General features: G+C 39.2%; 1 protein-coding gene across 9 annotated transcripts in view; it reads right to left on the reverse strand.

Moving 5' to 3' along the window:
• Positions 1-21,204, reverse strand: part of STRBP (spermatid perinuclear RNA binding protein) — a 65,223-nt gene that overhangs the window by 11,290 nt on the left and 32,729 nt on the right. For 6 of the 9 annotated variants that reach the window (XR_012654047.1, XM_075054626.1, XM_075054619.1 and 3 more), the window contains exons 4-15: positions 19,367-19,532; positions 16,532-16,676; positions 10,843-10,937; positions 10,328-10,423; positions 9,504-9,615; positions 8,792-8,889; positions 8,205-8,316; positions 7,395-7,487; positions 6,328-6,527; positions 3,890-4,048; positions 1,810-1,944; positions 754-894 (exon numbers count right to left, since the gene is read on the reverse strand). Coding sequence is in view for 8 of the 9 variants with exons in the window: in XM_075054626.1 (XP_074910727.1) it covers positions 754-894; positions 1,810-1,944; positions 3,890-4,048; positions 6,328-6,527; positions 7,395-7,487; positions 8,205-8,316; positions 8,792-8,889; positions 9,504-9,615; positions 10,328-10,423; positions 10,843-10,937; positions 16,532-16,676; positions 19,367-19,532 (1,552 nt within the window). In the remaining variant the exon portion in view is untranslated. The remainder of the gene's footprint in view (positions 1-753; positions 895-1,809; positions 1,945-3,889; positions 4,049-6,327; positions 6,528-7,394; positions 7,488-8,204; positions 8,317-8,791; positions 8,890-9,503; positions 9,616-10,327; positions 10,424-10,842; positions 10,938-16,531; positions 16,677-19,366; positions 19,533-21,204) is intronic. The other 3 variants (XM_075054622.1, XM_075054625.1, XM_075054627.1) reach the window with 2 other exon arrangements.

Here is a 21,204-nt window from a genome sequence, read left to right on the forward strand (position 1 = left end):
TTTTGGGTTTGTTCTGTAACTAATAAGACTTGACATCTTTCGTAAGTGTATTTTATGATACATTCTGCTCCACTGTGAAATGACAAGAAAATCCTAATTCTAACGTATTTGCACAAGAGACGTGAATTGTAATCTTCGGGACTTAGTTCAGACTGTAGCGCTTTGGAGGAAGAACACTGTTGATTAGTTTCTGCTCTGTTCAACCTTAATTTTAATAGATTTGAGAGATCATTGTGGCTATTAACCCTAATGAACAAGACTGAGCTTTTTATTATACAAGTCTTCCTCACCAAACAAAATGGCTCATCTGAAAATTTGAAAAGGTGAAAAAAGGTGCCAAAATTTCATCTTACTCCAGAATCTAGAGTTAAGGCTTTTACCTGGCTATAAATGACTTATCCCCTAAGTCCACACACCTTACATGATGGAGCAGCACACTATGGCTCTGGCCTGAAACACAAGGGACTTCCACATCATCACTGGTTGAACCACTGACCTTATTGTATCTCCTCCAGCTAATCAGCACCTCTCTTTGTGCCTCCTTTTCTACTGTATTTCCCACAATATGGTCCTACCTATCAGATTATATTGTTATACTACAATAATTATTATAGAATAATAAAAATAGAAACCTTACATGTGTGCATAAAACAAGAGACTGAAATCACTTGCTTCCTGTTGAAGTTCTTGTATCATAAAACAGCCCAGAGTTGTGATAACAGAGCAGTCCAAAAAGCAAGTAACAATTCTTACCTGAGGAAGAATCTTCTTTTTCTTGTTGTTTGCTGCATTAGGCCCAGAAAACAGTTTTTCAAGTGCTGCTAATGCAGCACTTGCTTTTGCTACTTTCTTATTTGGGCCTGCACCTCTGAACTTCTGCCCATCTACTTCTACCTGAAAATTGAGACATGAGTTTATGCCTAGTATTGATCCTTGGGAATACCATGCTCCACCCACTCGTCATGATGTGCCATCCATAAAGAATTTCAGTAGTAAAAAGAAAAAAAAAAGTCCTCAGTGTTTTATGTGACAAATTTCTACTGCTTCTAGATTATGAAACTGATAAAGAATACCCAAGTGATCCTGTGAACCATTATATTGCAGATATTAGGAATCTGGAAACTACACGTGCAATTAAAAGAGGACCAGTATACCTATTTGATACTTAATTTAGCCAATATGCTTGAGCTTCTCAACACATGAATCATACTGCTAGGAAACAGGGGTTTTAGGAATCATTTGAGGCACCCCTCATCTTTATCAGTGTCTTATATACGAAGAGCTTTGCCTACACTATATATACACTGTTTAACTGGGATGCTACCTCATACCACTTTAGAACTCAGTGCTACTTCAGAGGTAGCAAAAGTAGATGAAGAAATCAAATGAGTTTGCCCTCTGCTACAGTCATTCCAAATACCCCTGCTAAGCTGGCAATAGGAGATTCAAATGAAGTCAATGACATGGGGTTACCAAGTACGTTTGCAAAATTTGCAAATCAGATATTTTTGTCAAGCTGTGGATCTTCTACTTCCCTCCTCCTCACATCAAGACATGATGTAGCTTGGGGCTGTCAGAATCCAGTTTTAATTCCCACTGTATTTTCCTAAAGCATAAAAGACATTCCTTTTCCCAGTCTAATCATCACAGCAGCAATAAGAGATACAAAAACCTGAAAACATCACCACCACAGACGTGCATTGCAAAAAGCAAACTACAAAAAATCTGAACTATAGCAGCAAGCAACTCCAAAGACTGAAGCACTGTTAATAAAACCACCTACCAACTCTGTAACTCTGCTTCACTCACCTCCATCACAAAGCGCTTGTCATGGCTTCCACCAGTCTCGGAGATGAGCTCATACTTCAGACCTCTTCTTTTTTCATTGAGCTCCATCACCGGGTTTTTGCCACTTGCTGTGAGTATAGGACCCTGAGTTCTTACCTAGAGACACATTTATGGTGTTGCTTTAGAGCCTTTATCTCTTCAAAAGGCAGACAAACTTCTACAGCATTGTGGCTTACAGTGCCACATGGCCAGCCACTTAGAGAATGCCAGTGTTATCACTGTGTCAAGCCTCTGCAATAGCCTGTTCTTCCCAACACGTAGGCCTCGGCAGGCTTCCCATGAACAGACCCATATTGAAAGTGACACTGCCTTGGCTTCAATATAATGTGCTGCGCTAGAACAGCAGATGGCGAGTCTCTTCTCTAAAGAACAGCAGGGGGACAAACAATACTGTAAAAGAAATCACACCCTCTTTATTTTTGTTGGTGAGAGCTACTGTCCTCGTGGCCTGGTAACTACGCAAACTGAACGTTACATCAGCTGGACTTGGAATTTCAACCCTGAGAATATCCAAAGCTGAGGTGATGGTGTCAAGTTCCTTGAAACCGAAGGCTTTAGCACTGAAAGGAGATCAGCCTTCCCAACCTTGCACACATCTCTGCTGCTCGATCTAATTACATCCTGGCACTACTGAGCTCTGACTGAAGAAGTCTCATATCCCGGCTCACATGTTTCAGCAGAAATATCTATAACTGTTTGGAAAGCAAGGAAGGTAAAGCTAAGATCTCAGCACACCAGCATATCAGCCTGCATTAGAGTGCACTCTGCTACAGATACAAATGACTACTCGCTAATGAAGAAAAAGATGATTAAGGGACCAAAACCATGTTTTCCAAAGCAACTTCTTATTTTGGATTAAGATCAGGAGTCCTAGTACCAGGACCCGCCCATTGAAAGTAAAGTGTCTCAAAAGTGTAAACATGGACACCCAAAGTCATGTTTTAACATCTTGACCAGTGTTCAAAGAACAGAACAATTACTTAGATTTACAGCACAACCCCCCCCCCCCCCCCAGTCCTGGAAAAAAGCATTATAATGAAAAAGAAAGCAGAGATCTACAATGGTTTATCAGTACAGCCCCCAGAGAACTTGCCACAGAGCTATCAGGCAGACAAACAAATACACAAATTAATGCTGTTACTCAGCCTTTACACAGGATGCTTCTCCAAAATCCCTGGTGGCATTTATGAACACTGGCTGAGGAAATCAGGAAGAGAAGGGTAAAAGGGATGACATCTAAGCATGAGTTTAAAATCTCCTGGTTTCTCAATGGTGAAAAGAAACAAATACCAGAAATACTTTAAGAAAACACCCAATTAATGTACTACAGACCCATCACAGCTTGATTCCTGAGGACATTCAGCCAAAGTTACTAAAGTTACTAGAATTTTGTCCTTTGAGGAATATTCTGTTTCCCACAACTTCAGTGAGAAAACAAGCATAGCATGCTCCTTATAGCACCTGACTTCAGCTACAAGTGCCAAAGTTAAAGTATATTCTATTGAAACTGGAGCATTTTCAATGCAGCATTTTCTAGTCCATTCAATATGCATAGAGGTATTAGGTTTTACATTTCTTAACATCTCCTAATGAATTTTTATATTTTCATTCGTCTTCATGTGTATTAGTTTAAAATACTAAGTATATCTTTTTGACAAACCTGCTATTGCAAAACAGATATTGTGAAACTTGCATTACTAGAGCCCAAAGGCACCAAACAAGATGGAGCTGTCCCAGTTGTAAGACCATACATAAGCTAACTAGAAGAGACAACACCTGTCTCAAAGTTTATGGTCTTACAAGGACAAGACAGCTACCCCACCTTAAACTTGAGGAAAGGAGGCACAAAGGTCAGTTATTTGACCACACTGACACAAACCTTATGGCAGATCTGAGACTGGAAACTCTCTCTTAATGCCTCATCCACCACCCTAACTAAAACGCCATCCTCTTCTAGGAGGAGAGAAAAGAAGAACCCCTAAAACCAGAAAAAACAACCCGAAACCTCTCCATCACTTGTACTTTTTAATGCAATACTCACCTCTAGGGTAGCGGAGGTGTCAGCTGTGGAATTTCCAGTATTATTGCTTGAGATTGAAGACGTTGTTTCATTTTTACCTTCAGTATCTGATTTTTCATCAGAACTCATACACTCCACATCTGCATCAAAACCAGTTGGATACCCCATTGCTTGTAAAACCTACAACAAAAGCCCCATGAACTGAACTGTAGAATAGGTAGCAGTATAGAAACAAATACAAAGCTGATCACAACACAAAAGAATGTCCACCCTACACTAAATAAAGGCAGATTGCTTAGAAATAAATTTTCTCCTGTGTTGAAATGGAGAAGAAGACAGTAGCAATGGGGAAAATAGTTGCAGGTTTCCAAAAGCGAAATCAACACAAACAGAATTTTAGTCTCAAAGATAGCAATTACTCATCATTTATCATCTCAAGAATTCCTTGTAAAATAATAGATTAAAATTCAGAAATGCATCCACTACATGATGCTGCTTAACAGTGTAAGGAGATTGTTTTGCACACCATTTTCCCCCTCTCTGTATATATGGGCAGATCAAGAGATTGACTGTAGGGCAAACAATAAAGCATTGTACTTCTACAAGATGGTACTGTTGGAGTTTCCGAGGAAACCGCAGGCGACAGCCAGTAGGTACCCAAGTGGTATACAAAACGTGCCCCTGAAGCTAGAGGGCTGATACCACCTCCCTTGCTTGCATCTTTCAGCAACACCAGAGGGTAGATGCTTCCAAAGCAGGTGTACAGGGAGCAAATTCCTGAACCGAGATGTGAGGTGAAGGAATGCCCAGTTAGCAGAGTAACAAACTGTCTGTCTGCAGTAAGCCTACTTCTTAGTGAACCATGCTTTCTCCATGCTGCTTACAACCAGCAGCTGTATAGCAAATGAAATTTTACTGATCAAGGTACTATTCATCCATTCCTTCAAAAGCATCCTCCACTAGCAAGGCTGCCCTCTCCTTTAACCAGCTGCCTAACCTAGTTGTATGGAGGTACCTGACACAGGCCCAGAAGAATGTGAAAAGAATCTGAAGCTCCACTGAAAATTTAGTCTCAAGAACAAAGTGTAAAAGTCACTATGTTCCAACACTGAATTGAGAACTGCATGGGTAACTCCAGGCTCAGCTCCCATACAATCATGGTACATTTGGCTGCATTTTCAGGGCTTCTAAATTTTAAAAAGGTCAGATCTAGAAACTGAAATGGTCACATTATTCCCTCTTATAAGTCTGGGAAAGCAGGGCCTGGAGCTGCTAGGGAAAAAAAAAAAAAAAAAAAAACAAAGAAAGAAAAAAAGAAAGCCAGTCTCTACCACACCACCCATTTCCTCTTGGCTTGAATCATGGATGTTTTGGAAGTGTAGCCCAGGATTTGTGTATGTGTAAATTTAGAGAAAAGAGCTGGGTAGGCACCAGCACAGATGTGGCTGATGCAGAGAGGTTCAAGGGCAGTGAAGTCACAGCTTTTCAGGGCAAGTTTTCTATTTTTTTTTTAAACAACTGCAGGGAGGGAGGGAGGGAGGCAAAATAAAAGAACGAGGCAGAAGGTCTGGAAGGACACACATGCAGAGAGCTACTTTTCCTGGAGGAACAACACATTCCCTCAGATTACTTCTGGACACTTTGAACTTGAAAGCACATGGGACAATGGGATTTTTCAAAACTGAAATCAAAGGAAAGCAGCAAGTTGCCAGATGAAGCTTCTAAAAAGGAAACTGTTGTTCAAAACAAAAAGCAAAGAATGACAGATGGGCTTGCTCCTATCATAAGTGCAGTTCCATTAAATGAGGTTCTCTTTCACATCAATTGTCTGTAGGAAACTTTTGTTTCTTCCCAGAAACCCAGCAGGCTCGGTCTGCTTTAGCAGTCTGAACTGTCCTCATGCAATACAACACGGACGTTCATGTTAGGTGTTCCGGTCTATCGCTGTTTTACAGACCTAAGCTCTGTCATGTAGAGCACCTACAAGAAGCAACAGTAGGTTGACTAGTACCTGAATGATATCAGTCTCTTACTGAAAAGTTGACTGGAGACCAATCATTTATGTACATTGTTTATCCCAGTGTGCAAAGGTACTCTTCAGACACTGAAGACAGGAAACAACTCCATGTTGCCAGGAGCTCACAACCCAGGAATGGACACAGAGAATGAAGGGGAGAAAGAGGGAGCCACCAACATGCTGTTTTCAAAGAACAAAACTGAACCCCTCCAGTCCAGAACTTAAACGCCACATTCAATCCATTGTCAACTGAGCTACCTGCAGAGCCCTGGGAAGTTCTCCCTCCCCTCCACTAGTGTAAAACCAGTGACACTCTTTGAGCCATGCCCAGCTTCATCCAATTTTTTTTGTAATTTTGAGGCTGCATATTACTAGTTCTAACCATATTTCATACTTGATGTTCCAAGATCTGGGGTTAGCAGATTACTTCAGGCTGCCTTACCTTCACTGCCACATGGAGCTTGGCTGTTTTCTTAGAAGGTCCTGATGCTTCATATGTCGTACCATCAACATCTACAGACATTGTGAAGACTGGGGCATGGACTGGACCAGACTGTGACAGCAGCTTATACTGAAGCCCTGGCCTGATTTGGTTCAGCCTCATCAGAGCATTCATGAGATCTATTGCTTTACTATCTAGTACTGGTACAAGATAGTAGAAGGGGGGGCGGGGCAGGGGGGAGAAAGAGGGGGGGAAATGAACAAAACAAGATGAACAAAAAAATGAATCAGTTTGCATTTCAGTGCCTTCTGTCTGTATAAAGGAGCAAAACAACCCCTCAGCCTCTTAGTTGAGGATAGCCATAACGCTGTTAGGTCTTTGATAAGCCATTCTATTTTGGGTAACGACTATAATTACCCATTTTTTAATATTGTTAACACAATTCTTTTGCAGCTAGCTATAGTCTCCCTGGCTGCTATAAAAGGAGTAACAACTTTTATAGGTAGTGAGGAACCAGATCCAGAACTGGCACCAAAGTAGCACAATGAAAACAGTCCCCAGAACTGACTGGATCCCAGCAGTGCTGAGAGACTTCTAGTCTGTGCATATATGCAGTGTCAATGTTTTGTAGATTAAGCGTTTTATTTTTCTTGTGGGAGGTCTTGAGAGACCAACAACTAGCTCAAGAAGGGGAAGAATGCAAAAAGGCAAATTTTCACACAGCAAAGTCACTGCAGTATTTAAAAAAAAAACCCAAACAACCAAAAAACCCCACAGTACAGGGACATTATCAATAAAATACCTCAGCTGCTTGGGCAACTTAAATTTTACTGTAACTTGATGAGTAATCCCATTTAAAAATGCAAATCATTCAGTTGGTAAAACATGCCAGGGGAAATTCAGATGCACAATGTGTCTGACATTCCGAATGTGGGGTGATAGAGACAACATTTTTTGTTCCAAAGACTTTTTCACATGCTATTCCACACCAACACAAAGAAGCTTTTAAACCACCTCCCACTGTACAATAGATCTTTGAAAACAGAATGGAGAAGCGTTGCACTTACTTTTCCTCAGATTACGCTTCATCTTTTTATTTGGATCTTTATCGTCCCCGACACTATCTTCAAATGGTCTCTTAAGAGCAGATGAACCTGTACCTAGGGTATAAATTTCCTTGTAATATGGATATGCTATTAGAAAAACAAAATTCCACAGCAGGAGTCTGATTAGTCCCATACTGTTCCTTGCATGTTTATAACGAAAAGAACTCAACCATCAGTCAAAGCCTTAGTGCTACATGTAGGCCACTATTAGCTTATTGCTCATTGTACCATGCCAGGCAAGATGTCTGTTTCCAATATCATGTGCGATATAAGTGGTGTAATTCTGCATTGTTGTTTTTTACAGTTAGTCTAAGGCAAGAACTCTAATAGTATTGTTTTTACAAAAAATATAAATGGAAATTTATTTTAATAGCTGTATACTGCTTTCTAGGAAGAATTCTTCAGTAATTCTTATTATGGACACTCATTATATGCTTTTTGACCAGTCTACAGTCTCTCCTTCCCCAGCATAAGAATCATAAACACTACTTTTACTCTTCAGACCCCAAAAGACTTTGTGTTTAAAGAAAATCATCAGCTATATTCTAGCTGTGCTGCTGCTCCTTTGTTGGTACTTCCAGAAAACAGAACTTCCAGATTTTCTCCTGACAATGCAATTTAAAAAAAGAGAAAAAAAAAAAACCCACCACATTTACCACAGAGAAAAGTCTTTACCTTGCATTCACAGCATGTAACTCAGGAATTTCACCCATTCTAAATTAACCCCTATTTTACTGCCCAATTAGTGATTTTGGAGCAAACAATACCTACCTTCTTTGTCAGTTACTGACCAGGAATATTTCTGAAATGACTTATTTGATGGGAGGGGATCCATTTCCAAAACCTTATAGATCTGACCAAAGGCTGATAATCTGAGGGCATGCTATAAGGTGACAGTAGAAACGGAAGTTACTTCACAGGACTACTTTACCTTGGTTGTCTAAGTTTCTAAATAAGCTTGTAGACAAAACCCCACTTCTATGAGAAATCAGCTTCTACAGCTATCTTCTATGATAGCTATAGAAAATGCTAATGTCTAAAAACTTAACACTCATTAATTTCTGTAATATGAAGTGCAGGGCACATTGACAGCCTACTCAAAGGCGCTGTGCCATAAGCACTTGAGGTGGGATGCAAGTGGTACACCGACATTAGGCTGCCTTTTGTAAGGATTAGATTTCATACACATTTAACTCTTGCACTCATGAACTATCATTGCATCTTTCCAGGGTAGCGCACTGGAAGAACAGTCAGGACTGCCATTAAAATAACCCATCCTGGCAGAGAATACATCGTATTAATGAGCTGAAATCTTCACTGTTATAGTATCTAGCTCCTCAGATGTACAAGTTTTCTACCTGAGCACTGTGCGTAATGGCTTCTTTTTGCTGAACTGTCATATAAGACAAAGCATCTGTTGGCTCCCGTTCACAGGGGTCATGCAGACCAGGGCCTCCTAGGAGGGAAAGAGGCAAAGCTGATTATTGAGAGTAAACAAGAAGCAATACAAAGGTGGGGACTGACAGATATTGCAACAGCAAGTCTCAGTCTTCAGCAGAGTGACAAGTGCACCTTTTCCACTAAGGGATTCAAACATCATACAAAGCAAGCTAACCCCAAGATTTTAATCCCTGCAGCAATGGCCACAGAATTTATCAGGGTTAACACTGCACATGTCTAATAGCATGAACTAAAAGCAGTAGGTTTAAAAAAAACCCAAATAATTTGGATAGATATGTAGATTTTGATGAATCTATAGAAAACAGATGGTCATGAAGTCTTTTTATTTGTTTGCAACCCCTTAATGAGATACGGGTTAATTTATAAACAAACCTAACATTCCCCATTAACTTCTACTGCATTGGAAGTACTCATTCAAACAGTTACAACTATGCAACTTCCTTTTTTCTTTTTTTCTTTTAATTTTAAACAAGAAACTATTCATTTAGCTCCACTGCAAGTTAGGAGTTCAAGACAGGCATTTTTCATCTAATAATCATACAGCAACAGCAAAACATTAAGGCTGTCTGATCAACCTTTTGTGTTCTTGAAGTGAATTTGGCCCCTTACCGGGAAGCAGAATTCCAGATGCCAAACACTCCATCACTCGTCGCAATGCTTCCCCAGCGCCCAAAGGTCTATTACAAGTACCTATAGATTTTTCACATATAAGCTCGAGTGGCTAGAAGACATTAAATTACGATTAGTATGGACACAAGGGTAACTGTAATGCAGTTAAATATGGAGGGGTAGAGGGGAAGAATATTCACATCAGCTTACTTCATTTTTAATCCACTACAAGTCTAACCAACAGAGACATCCATCCCAGAGGACAGTTCATGGCACATGTATTTGTTCCCTGCTCCGAGTCACCTTTTGAGGAAACCAACTCCTCTCCGTTAATTACCCAGGAATTCTAAAAGGAGGAGCCTTCTAAAGCCAAGTCACATGAATATTCTGCTCCTCTCAGAGGGTTACCAGTTCTATGTGAGAGAAAACACTGCCTCCGCTGAACAACAAAGAGTTCCTCTCTGGATATGCAGAGCATTTGACCCTCCCCAAACCTGCTAATGTAAAATGGTATCCTCTGGTAGGAGCAGCACTTGGAGGCAACAAGTGGGATTCTACTGCAAATCCTTGAGGATGGGCAAGGCCCGCATCATTACGCCTCTTTCCACGGTATCTGTACACCTTACGGACTCAGCCAATATTCCTGTTCTCTTTCCTTCCTACAAGCACTTTTCTACACAGGTAACGGTTAGTGGGGAGTAAAGGGAAGGGGGGTTTAAGGAGGCGTTTCATACAATGCGTTGTTTTCTCCAATCCAGACACTGCTACAATTCTCAGGAGATCTGAGACCTGACTTTGTGGCCTTCAACTCTTTCTGTACTTACCCATCCTTTCAGGGGTGCCCATGTGGGGACTCTGTTGCACAAATCCCGCAGAATACGAAGGACAATTACACATGATTTTAGTCCATTTGCCCTGGCCTAAAACAAACAAAATGATTCCAATACACCTGCAAAAACCTGGCCTTCAATTTTGCTTTTCTTTTTAAATGCACAGAGTCCTGGGATAGATTTTTTAATTATTATTACTTAATACTTAATCAGCTTCATGCAAAATAAAAACAGTTGTATAAAAGCGAAATACTTCAATTTAGAGAGAGACATATAAAAAAAAAGGAAGCAAAATGTCAAGATTGCTTTTGTAGCCTCATGACAACTCTAGACCAGTCGGCTGTCTACCTGTCACGTTTGCCCTTGCACAGTACAGCACTGAATTCGGAATTCTAGACCTTTGCTCTATTAGGGACTAGTCAGAAATTAAAGAGGCATTAAAATTAAAACTGTCTCAAATTAAACCTCGTAAGGCTACAGTAACAACAAGGTAAGAACAAATAGCCAACCTGAAACCATTTGGCGTGCCGCAGAGACGCCAAGGCCTCCAGGCATTTCTGCCTGTCCAATAAGTCCGGAGGATCTTTCATCGCAACATTATCTACTGGTAAAAATGGGATAAAAAGAGACAGATACAATTTGACCAAGGGGTTTCTGTCACAATACAAAAAGAGCGGCAGCATCTCAATGAGATAATAAGACTCCCAGAATTTAAGTGCACTGTGTTATTTAATTTAAACAAGCCATTAAAGGTAGTAAATGTGCACGTGTGCAACAGAAGCAAAGGCATTCACTCCTTGTAAAATAATAGTAATAATAAAGATGGCCACTGCTACAGACAATCTGGGATCTTATTAAAAATGTAGAACACATTTCAGGGCAGAAAATAGCTATATAGCACTTTTTTTGGGGGGGGAGGGGGGGTATTGGGCTTCCCCCCCCCCCCCCCTTCTTTCCCTTCTTTGTGATTTTCATTCCACAAAGGTGGCACAGAATTTCAAAGAGACAAGCTTCTTTTGACAAGAGGGAGATATTCTTGGGGGGGAAGTATGAAAAAAATTGTAATAGGTAGAAAATTAAGTTATGTCCATGCAATTGTTGCAAATTACAAAGAAAAAAATTTAATAGATTTGAAATATTATTGCATGAACAGTACTAGCCAATATAATCCAGTGAAAGAAATATACAAGAAATGCTAGTAAGAAATTTTACAGTTTGATTAGGCTTTCATATAACCAGAACATATGAAAGAAGTGAGTAAGTTTGGTAACTTCCAGATTATTAACATATTAGAGAGGTAGTCCTTTCTTGTAAAAATCTTCTCTTCCCAACAGCAACTGAAATCAACAGAGGAAATTCAAAGAAGGATTTGAGAGACAAGACACTGAAATCTTCTGTGCAGGTTTACACTTTTTTTTCCACCCTCACCCCACCTTTTCTCTTTTTTTATCCAGCATGCAAAAAACTGCTTTTAGTAGTCACATCCAATTCTATATTGAGGGACATCTTGTATCAGTCTTCCCTAATTTATTTATTTATTTATTAAATCTTAAGGAGTTATTAGCATTCAGATTCCCTGCAAATTCTGTACAAATGACAGATTTTGCATATCTGTGAAATCAGGTTAAAAAGATTTTAGTTTTTAGCTGACATGAGAAGAACGCATTGGAAGAGCTAAACAAATCCATGGTTCAACTAAAACCTTGAATATGTTATTTTCCTATGAAATACACAATTACTCTTTATTTCAAAATAAAAAATTTGGAAATCAAGTCTTTTCGTTATTCACAATGGTCAGTTCTCCAGGTCTTGAGACACCTATGCAGGTCTGAATGAAATAAAATATCCATTCTAAATTGAAGACTATGCTAGATAAGCAAAATCCAGCAAGACATTTAAAATATGAGGACAAGTTAGGAGGAAAAAAGTACCATCAGTTTGTAGTACAATTTATTAGTAACATCTCAAAGTAGATTTTCATAGGTTACTTTGGACAGTATTGGTTGCACGTGCAACTGCATCTTTTAAAGTTGCTTCACCTCCTCTACCATTCAATGGGAAGGTTACTGTAGTAAAAGCACATTATGTTATGATGGATAAAAGAGCCCAGAGCCAAAAAAAAACCCCCAAAAACCCCCCAAAACCCAAACCAAAAACCCCAGTGTAAAACTGAACAGAACCAGGTATCTTGTCTGACAGTTCCTAGTTGCAGTTCACCCCTGCTGGCTCTGCTGTCAGCAGAAGACTTAAGTGCTATAAGCTTATTTTCTAACCCCAATGAACTTGGCAGCAGATATTTGCATTGCTTTTTATTGCCCTCATCAACAGTATTACAATATTGGGATTAATCACTCCTCTTGCCCGTTTTCCAAATAAAAGCTGCAAAGTCTCAAAGCATTGGATTTCTATGAGCATAAAAGGTCACTTTGGAACACAAGATTTGCTTCTAAGTTTCCTTTGCAGTTTCATTATTTTCAGGAGTAATGTTTTGTGGCACACAATTACTAAATGTACATTTACATAGTTCTGCAAGAAAACTTTATGGTGGACAATATAAACATCTGCTTAAAGCTCATGTATTGTATAAAACAACTACCGTCAATGAATGATCAGAATCTTATTTTAAAACGTTAGAAATGGCAAAGGTGACTGATTGCAAAATCATTAATTTTTTTTTCAGTGAACTGGATCTTTAAATGCCTAGGGACTTTTACTTAGTATGGTACAGGGCTTTGCTAAAGTCTGTTGCAGCCATTGACGAAGTAAATTAATTTTCCCTTTAAACTACAAACGAACAGAATACATGTCATCTGCCATTCAGGTGAATGAAAAACCTCATAAGATTTGTTGCAAGTTAGAATTACACGTTTTCCTACAGGATTAAGGCTATTTCCAAAGGTCTAAATTACAAGTATCTTGGAGAATTTTGCCAATTGCAAATTCAGTACTAGTGTCCTGAGCACCTTTTGCAGATGTTGCAGTCAGCCAACTTTTGGGTGCAAGATTCTATTAAACAGAAAGATGAAGAGAACAGGCAGTGAAGAGGGCGAGCGGCTTGCAGCAGGCTCCCTTTCGACACCCTCAGGAGAATGGCATGTTTCTTCATGCTCTGCCAGTCAGGAAAGTGAGACCCAATCAAAATTTTCAAATGCGATTGCAAAGCTTTACTTTTTTTCTTGTGGTTTTAATGAGGGCAATGATATAAGGAGTTTAATAAACAGTTAATAATAAAGCCCTGACATTAGCTCACACTATGCAACACAGGACCAATCCTTCAGTAATTCTCTCCCCACTTGCTGTATGTATTCTCTTCACACAGTAGCTGCCAACTTCATTCATTTGCAGCCAGCCATACGAGGAGCATTGTCTTCTCTGCAGAAGCAAGGTAAATCTGTGGCTTGTTGCCCCTTCAATGGCACTTGGCACCTTTGGAGCAACACTGGCTGCATCTGCCCAGCAAAGGCAGCAGCAAAGTCAGAATGTTTATGCAGTAGTTGCTCAAGGAGCAAGGTTGATTTCAGCCCCACTTTGGTAAATGAGCTTGTTTATCATTACATAAGTTTGTTGTTACTGAGCATACAGTAACAACAACCGATTTGCAAGCTACAAGATTCTGGTCTGGAAAGCCCAATTTATGTTTGATGCTATGGCTAAAAGTTCAGTTTCTTAAGAAGTTTAAATTTTAAACTGATGCAAAATGCAGGAATTTTAGGTGCTTGACTTCTCAAGTCAACATGAGAAAGCAGAGCTTTATGGATAGCCATTTGTGAGAAACACTGAAATGCACACACACACTGGTCCACTATTTATTTTTGCTAACAAGCAGCAAAAACAAATAGGACAAACACCACATCTTAAACATGAACACTTTTCCAAAGAGGTGGGGACTGAGGAGAAATCCAGGAATGTTTTTCAATACATTCTGACATCAGGGCATGAAGGCACACACAGCATTCCTACAGAACAAATGGGAGCACTGATAACGAGGTCCGTTGCGCCTAACCTTGCTGGTTTGGTTAGAGGACAGATTAGTGCTAATCACACCGAACCCTGAAACCTTGGTCAGTTTCGCGCAGCCTCTGCTCCCCCAGAGCAGCGCCAGGGGCCAGCAGCTCCAGCGCAAACCTGCGCCCGCACCCAGAACCCCATGGCCTATCTTACATGTAAGATGAAAGGCAAGTTGACAAGCATTTTGAGCTCCTTCGTTCAAAAGAATGTATGGAATAAACTCAAAACAGTTCTTAAAACTGCATGGAAAGTATATTTACATTTGGTTGGCATTATTCAGGGGTACTGGAAAAATATGGCAGTACTCTCATTGGAGATCAAGGTATTTTCACTGGATAGTTTCTCTGAGTATTTTCCCTTGATATTAGATAGGAAACTTTTTGGTCTGAATCCAAGTGAAAGTGACTTAAATATGGTTGGAAATGTTATAAAAAAAAGTATCCTCCCCAATTTACTTAGTGACATCTGCATAATGTTTCACATACCTTTGAAAAGGAATATGATAAATGTCTCTGTTCACTTGTGATGAATCAATGTCAAAGAACCTGGGCTTTAAAACAAGATCCATTACCCTATTAACTACCCTTATCATCTGTACAGAAATTATAGCGTAACACCACTCTAAGAGAGGTAGTAAAACCATTTTAAGTTTTAAAAAAATTAGTACAGAATTTTGAAAAATATTTTAAGATACTGAAAACAAAATAGAACACCTACATTTTAAATATAAGAAAGCATAAAAATTCAAATCCTCATTCAGTTTGAGATGAATTCAAGAGTCCCTAGAGTTTACTGCCACAACAGCATCACTTTTTGCAAGAAAATACTTGGACAGAAGCCTTTGTGCAAAACGGTGTCCCCTTGTGAGACTCTTACATATCCTTTACCATTCAAATTTGTTCTGCACTTTGTGCTCTTTCTCAGGAACATAGATCAGCTGCAACAACTACAGGGCTGATCTCAGCATCTTATGGGAAGTTGAAGAACAACTAAAGTAATACACAATTTATTTTTAATGGTCTTGCAAAAGAGCATGGTTACTAATTTGAGAATAAACAGTCATTGCAATTAGGGAATCTTTGCCATTCATCTGTTTTGTAAGATTTTTCTGCATCCAACTGCTGCCAAAGTGTTACATCTCATTTGAAAAGGGATCCTTCCTGCCATTGCCTCAAACAAAAACGAAGAGAAACTGACCAACATTTCTCATTGTATCGGTATTTCATGTGGGAGAAGGGAGTAAGCAAAGAACTTGTGGCAAGTCTAGAAATGGGAAAAGAGCGACAGGGAGTTCCCTAGCCCACATGGGCCCAGCTGCCTCAGTTGTCATGACAGAGAGTGGCCAGTTGGTCAAAGGTCTGACATCATCCAGTGGCAAAGTTTCTAGGGATAGGTTTGGGAAGCGGAAGCAGAAATTACCGACAAGATTTTAAAAATAAAACAAAGTATGGCTACATTTGCTCTTCTCTATTTCTCTTGGTTTGTTTCCAACCTCATTGGCACTACCAGTCAACATTCCTTTAACAAGGGGCATGTAACTATATTGGACATCAGGCAGTTAGGGAGAAGAAACAGAAAGAAACTAAGTTACAGTTTTCTATATCTATTTTGCTCTACGGACATGAGGTACAATGTTCAATTCAGAAGCAAAAGTGCTGTATTATAGCACTGTAACTTCAATTGTATCCCAGTTAGGAAATTCTTAAAGCTAGAAACATACACATACGTATCACCAATTAATAAAAATTGAGGGCCAGGATGACATACTTGCAAGCTTTGCAGGAGAGGTTTTTTATTTTTTATGTAAAAAGAGAAACGATTTTATCAGTTTTTCAAGATACTACAAACCAATCCCACTTGACTGACTTAATTTGAAAACATGACTGTGCAGCGCTGGGGTGCTCAAGAATTACCTAGCAAGTCTGAAAGAAAGGAGAACTAAGATCTAATTGTATGTCAAAGTTAACACTGCAGGAATATTGCTTGCAAATGAAAACTATGCATATTTACATGAAAATTAAGTGACTGTTGTCTTTTTAAGGCACAAATAATGTAACCTATGGTGGCAATAGCCAATCTAGTTAGTATATGATGCACAATTAAAAACCTACTTCCCAATTAACCCTGTGCTGCACAGTCAGGGCATTTAGATAGAACAGTTTTAAAAACAAGTTAAAACGCTCTGTGTACCTCCTTCCTTCTTCTCTGCTTCATCTCGAATGAGAGGGGATGTAAGTATCACCTTCAAAGTTAGCTTGGGCTCCTTTGTGTTACAAATAATAATAGCTGCCTCATTTACATGCTCCTCCACGAGATACTTCTCTTCTGTAAGTTTCTGAAAGTCATCAAGAAAGATTTCAAGAATCTCCCAATCAACTGAAAAACTGCAGAATCTCTGTACGTGCATATGCCTCTTACCTAATGAGAAGCCTATAAGACATTGCAATAACAAGTAAGGCCTTGCCTCCCTCATTAAAAACAAACAGAAAACCCCCAGTAACACGTTTAAGAAAAAAGGTCTGCAGCAAGTTTAATGAGAACACTAAGTAGTTCCACTATATTATCACTTCTTTTTTTTAAACTTTTTTAACAAAGGCGGAAGCTGACTTTCATAGCTGCTAGTATGCAAAATACCACAAGCAACTTTTGTTCTTAATAAGTACACACTTCTCTGGTAATGCTGCCTCTAAATGTAAAAGCTCTCACATGCAGTATGACCGACACAACCATAACTGTCAGTGCAAATGGATAACAGATTCCAGTGTAGGAGCTGCACCAGCTCACCTAGTCCATGTACCTGCCATGAAGTATGGCCAGATATACCTTGGCTGTCTCTTACCAACCCTTGGCTGTCTCTTACCAACCCTAAGATATTCTTCAGAAGCCCTAGCAACAGAGATTTTACTACCTCTCCAATTAAGTCTATTCTGATTCTTAGCCGCCCATATAATTTAGATGACCTGTTTTGCAACAAAAATGCCCTTGCTACAGGTTCCGATTACTTCTCATCCTACCTTTGGTAGTCATGTGAGATACTGAATCACTGTCCTTTTATAAATAATCATTAATGTCTTAAAACTTACACGTGCATTTGGTCTTGAGTTTTTCCAAACCAGCTAATTTTAATTAGGTGGTTTTCTAGGTGCTCATTCTCACTCAGCTGATTTTCTCCAATTTGTCCGTTCATCTCCCTCACTCCCTTTTCCCACAGCACTTGAAACTGGATTCAGGACAACACTGTCACCCACTTCATTCATTAATACCAGCCCCAGGAGAGATCCCTGACAATGCCTGGAAAATGTGACCTTCCTCTCTTGACAGCACATCAATAAATCGAGTGTTTTTTAAAGTGTTTTCAATAAACTTTTTATTTCTTGCTTGTATTTCTTTTGTAGATAATACTATAATTGCCTTATGAGTTGTTCCAGTAACATGCATTGTATCAGGGTTATCTCAAGTGATCTGTACCTGCAGGTCTTTCAGTAGTCCTTTGGGACCTCTATCAGCCTCCAGAAGTGCAAAGATAACCACAGATTGTTCAGTCCTAAAGCTATTCCTTGTGTTTGTGAGTTTTTTTCAGCAAGCCCATACGGTTAGAACATATCTAACATAGATTCTAACATCTTTCCCTGTTGCAATCTGCAGTCCTCCAGCTCCTTTATTGTTGGAATGAAAATGTTTAAGCATCTGCTCACTAGTAGCCTTCAAAGAAAAGCAGAAGCTGTTAACATCCCTGTACTTCATTTGCTCATTTTGTCCACTAATGGGCCTACACCTTCCTTCTCCCTCCTGTATCTGATGCATCTGCAGAACCTCTTACTATCTTTTATGCCCATGATAGTTGTAGATCGTTTCATGAGTCAGATTCCTCTTACCTCATCTTTTCTGCAATCCCTTGCCTCACAATACTTCCCCATACAATCTTGCCTACTTGTCTCTTGATGTTATTGTAGTCTTCACATCTTTTAAGTCTATTCTGCCATTCTCACTTTTTTGAGGCATGCGCTAACTTTTCTTATCCCTTTCAACGCTTCTCATCTCACACCTCACTACAAACAAGTAAAATTTACTCTTTACTACTCAATAGATGCTTAGCATTTTCAGCTATGGGTAGGGCCACATCTGCAGGTGCAACATTATCTCATTAAAACAAGCCCTTTATGTGAACAAATGAACAGTGAGAACAAACAGCTGTCAAGAATGGTAAAACACATACTGTCTATGTGGAAATAAACACAAGGCAGAAAAGTGGATCAGGAGAAAAGCAGATCAAGTTTGGACATGGTTTGGGGAGAGGCACTTGCAGTGGAATACTTCAGGGCACAGGTTCTTGGCAACAGTGTATGTCAGTCTGGAAGCTGGACTGATTATTCAGACTCAGAAGTCTGTCAAAAAGGTATTAACCCTAGCAGCTTTAAAAGGGACCTATATTAGCTGTAAGTGCTGCCTACTGGATGCCAACATCAGAATTAAATAGCCATAAATAAAAACAAATTATGAGCTCATGATTAACATGAGCTAAAATGAGTGACCACCTAAAGCAACTTGTTCTCCCTTCAGAAGTACAGAAGTGTTTATCTCAGAACAGCCCAAGCAAAGCAAAGCAGCTGCAATGTAGAACTGAAGGTTCAGACAGGGGACAGAGGACAACAATACAGACTGATTCATATGCTCGAGCAGGGAAGATTTCTGGGACTGCAATTTAGGTCACATGAGTGGTTGGACCAGAGAGCAAAAATCAGATGGGTTAGTTACCAAATAGAAAGGTTAGCTGCCATCATAAGAAAACTGACATCACAAATAGGGAGTGGGCAACAAGAGGAATAAGATGTTAAACCTTGTGAAAAACTACTTCATGACACCACATTAAACATTTCACACACCCTAGATGTCATCCTAGATTCAAGGTGTATTTCTTTATTCTATACCACTTGTCTTTTTTCCTGGAACAAATTCCAGCCTTTACCCAAATACATCTTGCAGTGCTATCAGCCATTGTTAGAGTACTACCCTAAATTAACTCACCTGAATTTGAGCTGGGAGATTGTCTTTAACTATACATAACAAGGTCTTTGTGGGTTTTTCTTTGCACATGAGAACCAGCTCCAGATCCATATCATCTTTTATCAGCAAGCCCTTTGCAACCAAGCCAATTCTCATAACACCACACAACGTCCGACCACCTTGATCCCTGGAAATGAAACAATTCGGAGTAATTAAAATGGTATTTTCACGCATTTGAAATAATTGTATTATCCTATCACAGGGAGGAGATAAATGGATGGGACTTATGACTGTGCTAAAGTGGTGTATCACTGATCAGGAAATGAAAAGCATAGGCTTCTTTTATGCAAGTAGCTCCTATGAAAAAATTAATTGAAGCACTGACTTGCAATTCACACGAACACAAAGTTGCCTAGCTCAAGTCACAAAGCTTCACAAAGCTCAAAAAAGCCCACATTCGCTATCTACCGATCTACCAAAAGAGTAGAATAATTAATCTAGAGGAGCTCTCTGAAAGCAATCCTGTTTTCAGAAGTGATCCAAGTTGTCTTTTAGTGATACTTCAACTTTAAAACATGGCCACACACCTTTTCAATGTTTCTTTCAGTTGATCCATACATTTAAACCTTTATCTTTAAATTATACAATCAAATTCTGAAGTTTTAGCCCATACTATAAACTGACATTTCAGGAAAGCTTCTAATTTCTAAAAGGCACAATTCCTTCAACAAATCTTACCAGTGAAACCTACAGGAATAGTGGCCCGACTACTAGTTTTTACTCTCCAGCTAAAGTTCAGGGGAACATTTAAAAGCCACAGTAAACAGCTTTCAAAGCAATATAAGAACGTTTTTGTTTTGAGTACTGAAAGAAAGACTGCAACAAAAAACAGTTTAGGATTGCTCAAAAACATCAAGAAAAATGCAAGAAATGCATCTTTGACAGTTCAACACCAGCTATTGCCACATGATGCATCTCACACCCTGTGGCACCAACATCACTGTTATAAAACCCACAGAAAGCACGTAATCAGTAAAGGCAGTAAACCACCTCGGCCAGAAAGAAAGCATCCCTGTTCACAGCATTCTTACCATGCAGAGGAATGGACTGGATAAAAACAAAACAAAACAAAACACCTCAAAACAAACCAAACACCAGTCCCACTGTGATCAAAGGTTATCACATAAAACCTAAGCTTCACTCAGAGGTATCTTCATCTAATAACTTTACTGTCTTTATCTATGTATTCTAAATGGAAAGGCAGGAACAGGTGCTTAAACAATAGACAGAAGAAAAGAAGCAATGACACAGAAAATGAAGTAGCAATCCCAAACTAGTTACCACCCTTGGCATAGCCAGAAGCAAACTAACAAAAACTGTTATAGAAGTAAACAACATCTCAACTTTCACCCTGGAACTATGCTACTTTAACAGTATCTGGATGCAAACATCTGAGAAAACACAAAACTCCTTTAGATACGGTTTGTAAGTAGCATAAAGAAATTTAAAGTTATATATTTTTCTACAATGTAAGCCCCTTTTATCTTGTAAAGTGATAAGTAAAATAATTTGTCCCAAACAAATGCATAAACACACAAAATATTTTGTAAGTTTAAATAATAAACTGATGTTTACAAAAACTGTACTCTGTAACAGAGCACAAGCATGAAAAATCCTGCACACACGTGTGAAAGCAAGGTTAGCCAATTGTCTCAAAAGTATTTACTGCAGGCTTGGATTTTAATTTTTTTTTTTTTTTTCTTTTTTGAAGAATCCATTCTGTGCCTATTTTACCTACATCAGAAGACACCTAAAAATGTTGCCAGTAATGCTAGGAAGTCACCAACAAAACATACAGC

This window comes from Buteo buteo, chromosome 23 (genome assembly GCF_964188355.1).
Source record: "Buteo buteo chromosome 23, bButBut1.hap1.1, whole genome shotgun sequence".
NCBI classification, from domain to species: Eukaryota; Metazoa; Chordata; class Aves; order Accipitriformes; family Accipitridae; genus Buteo; species Buteo buteo.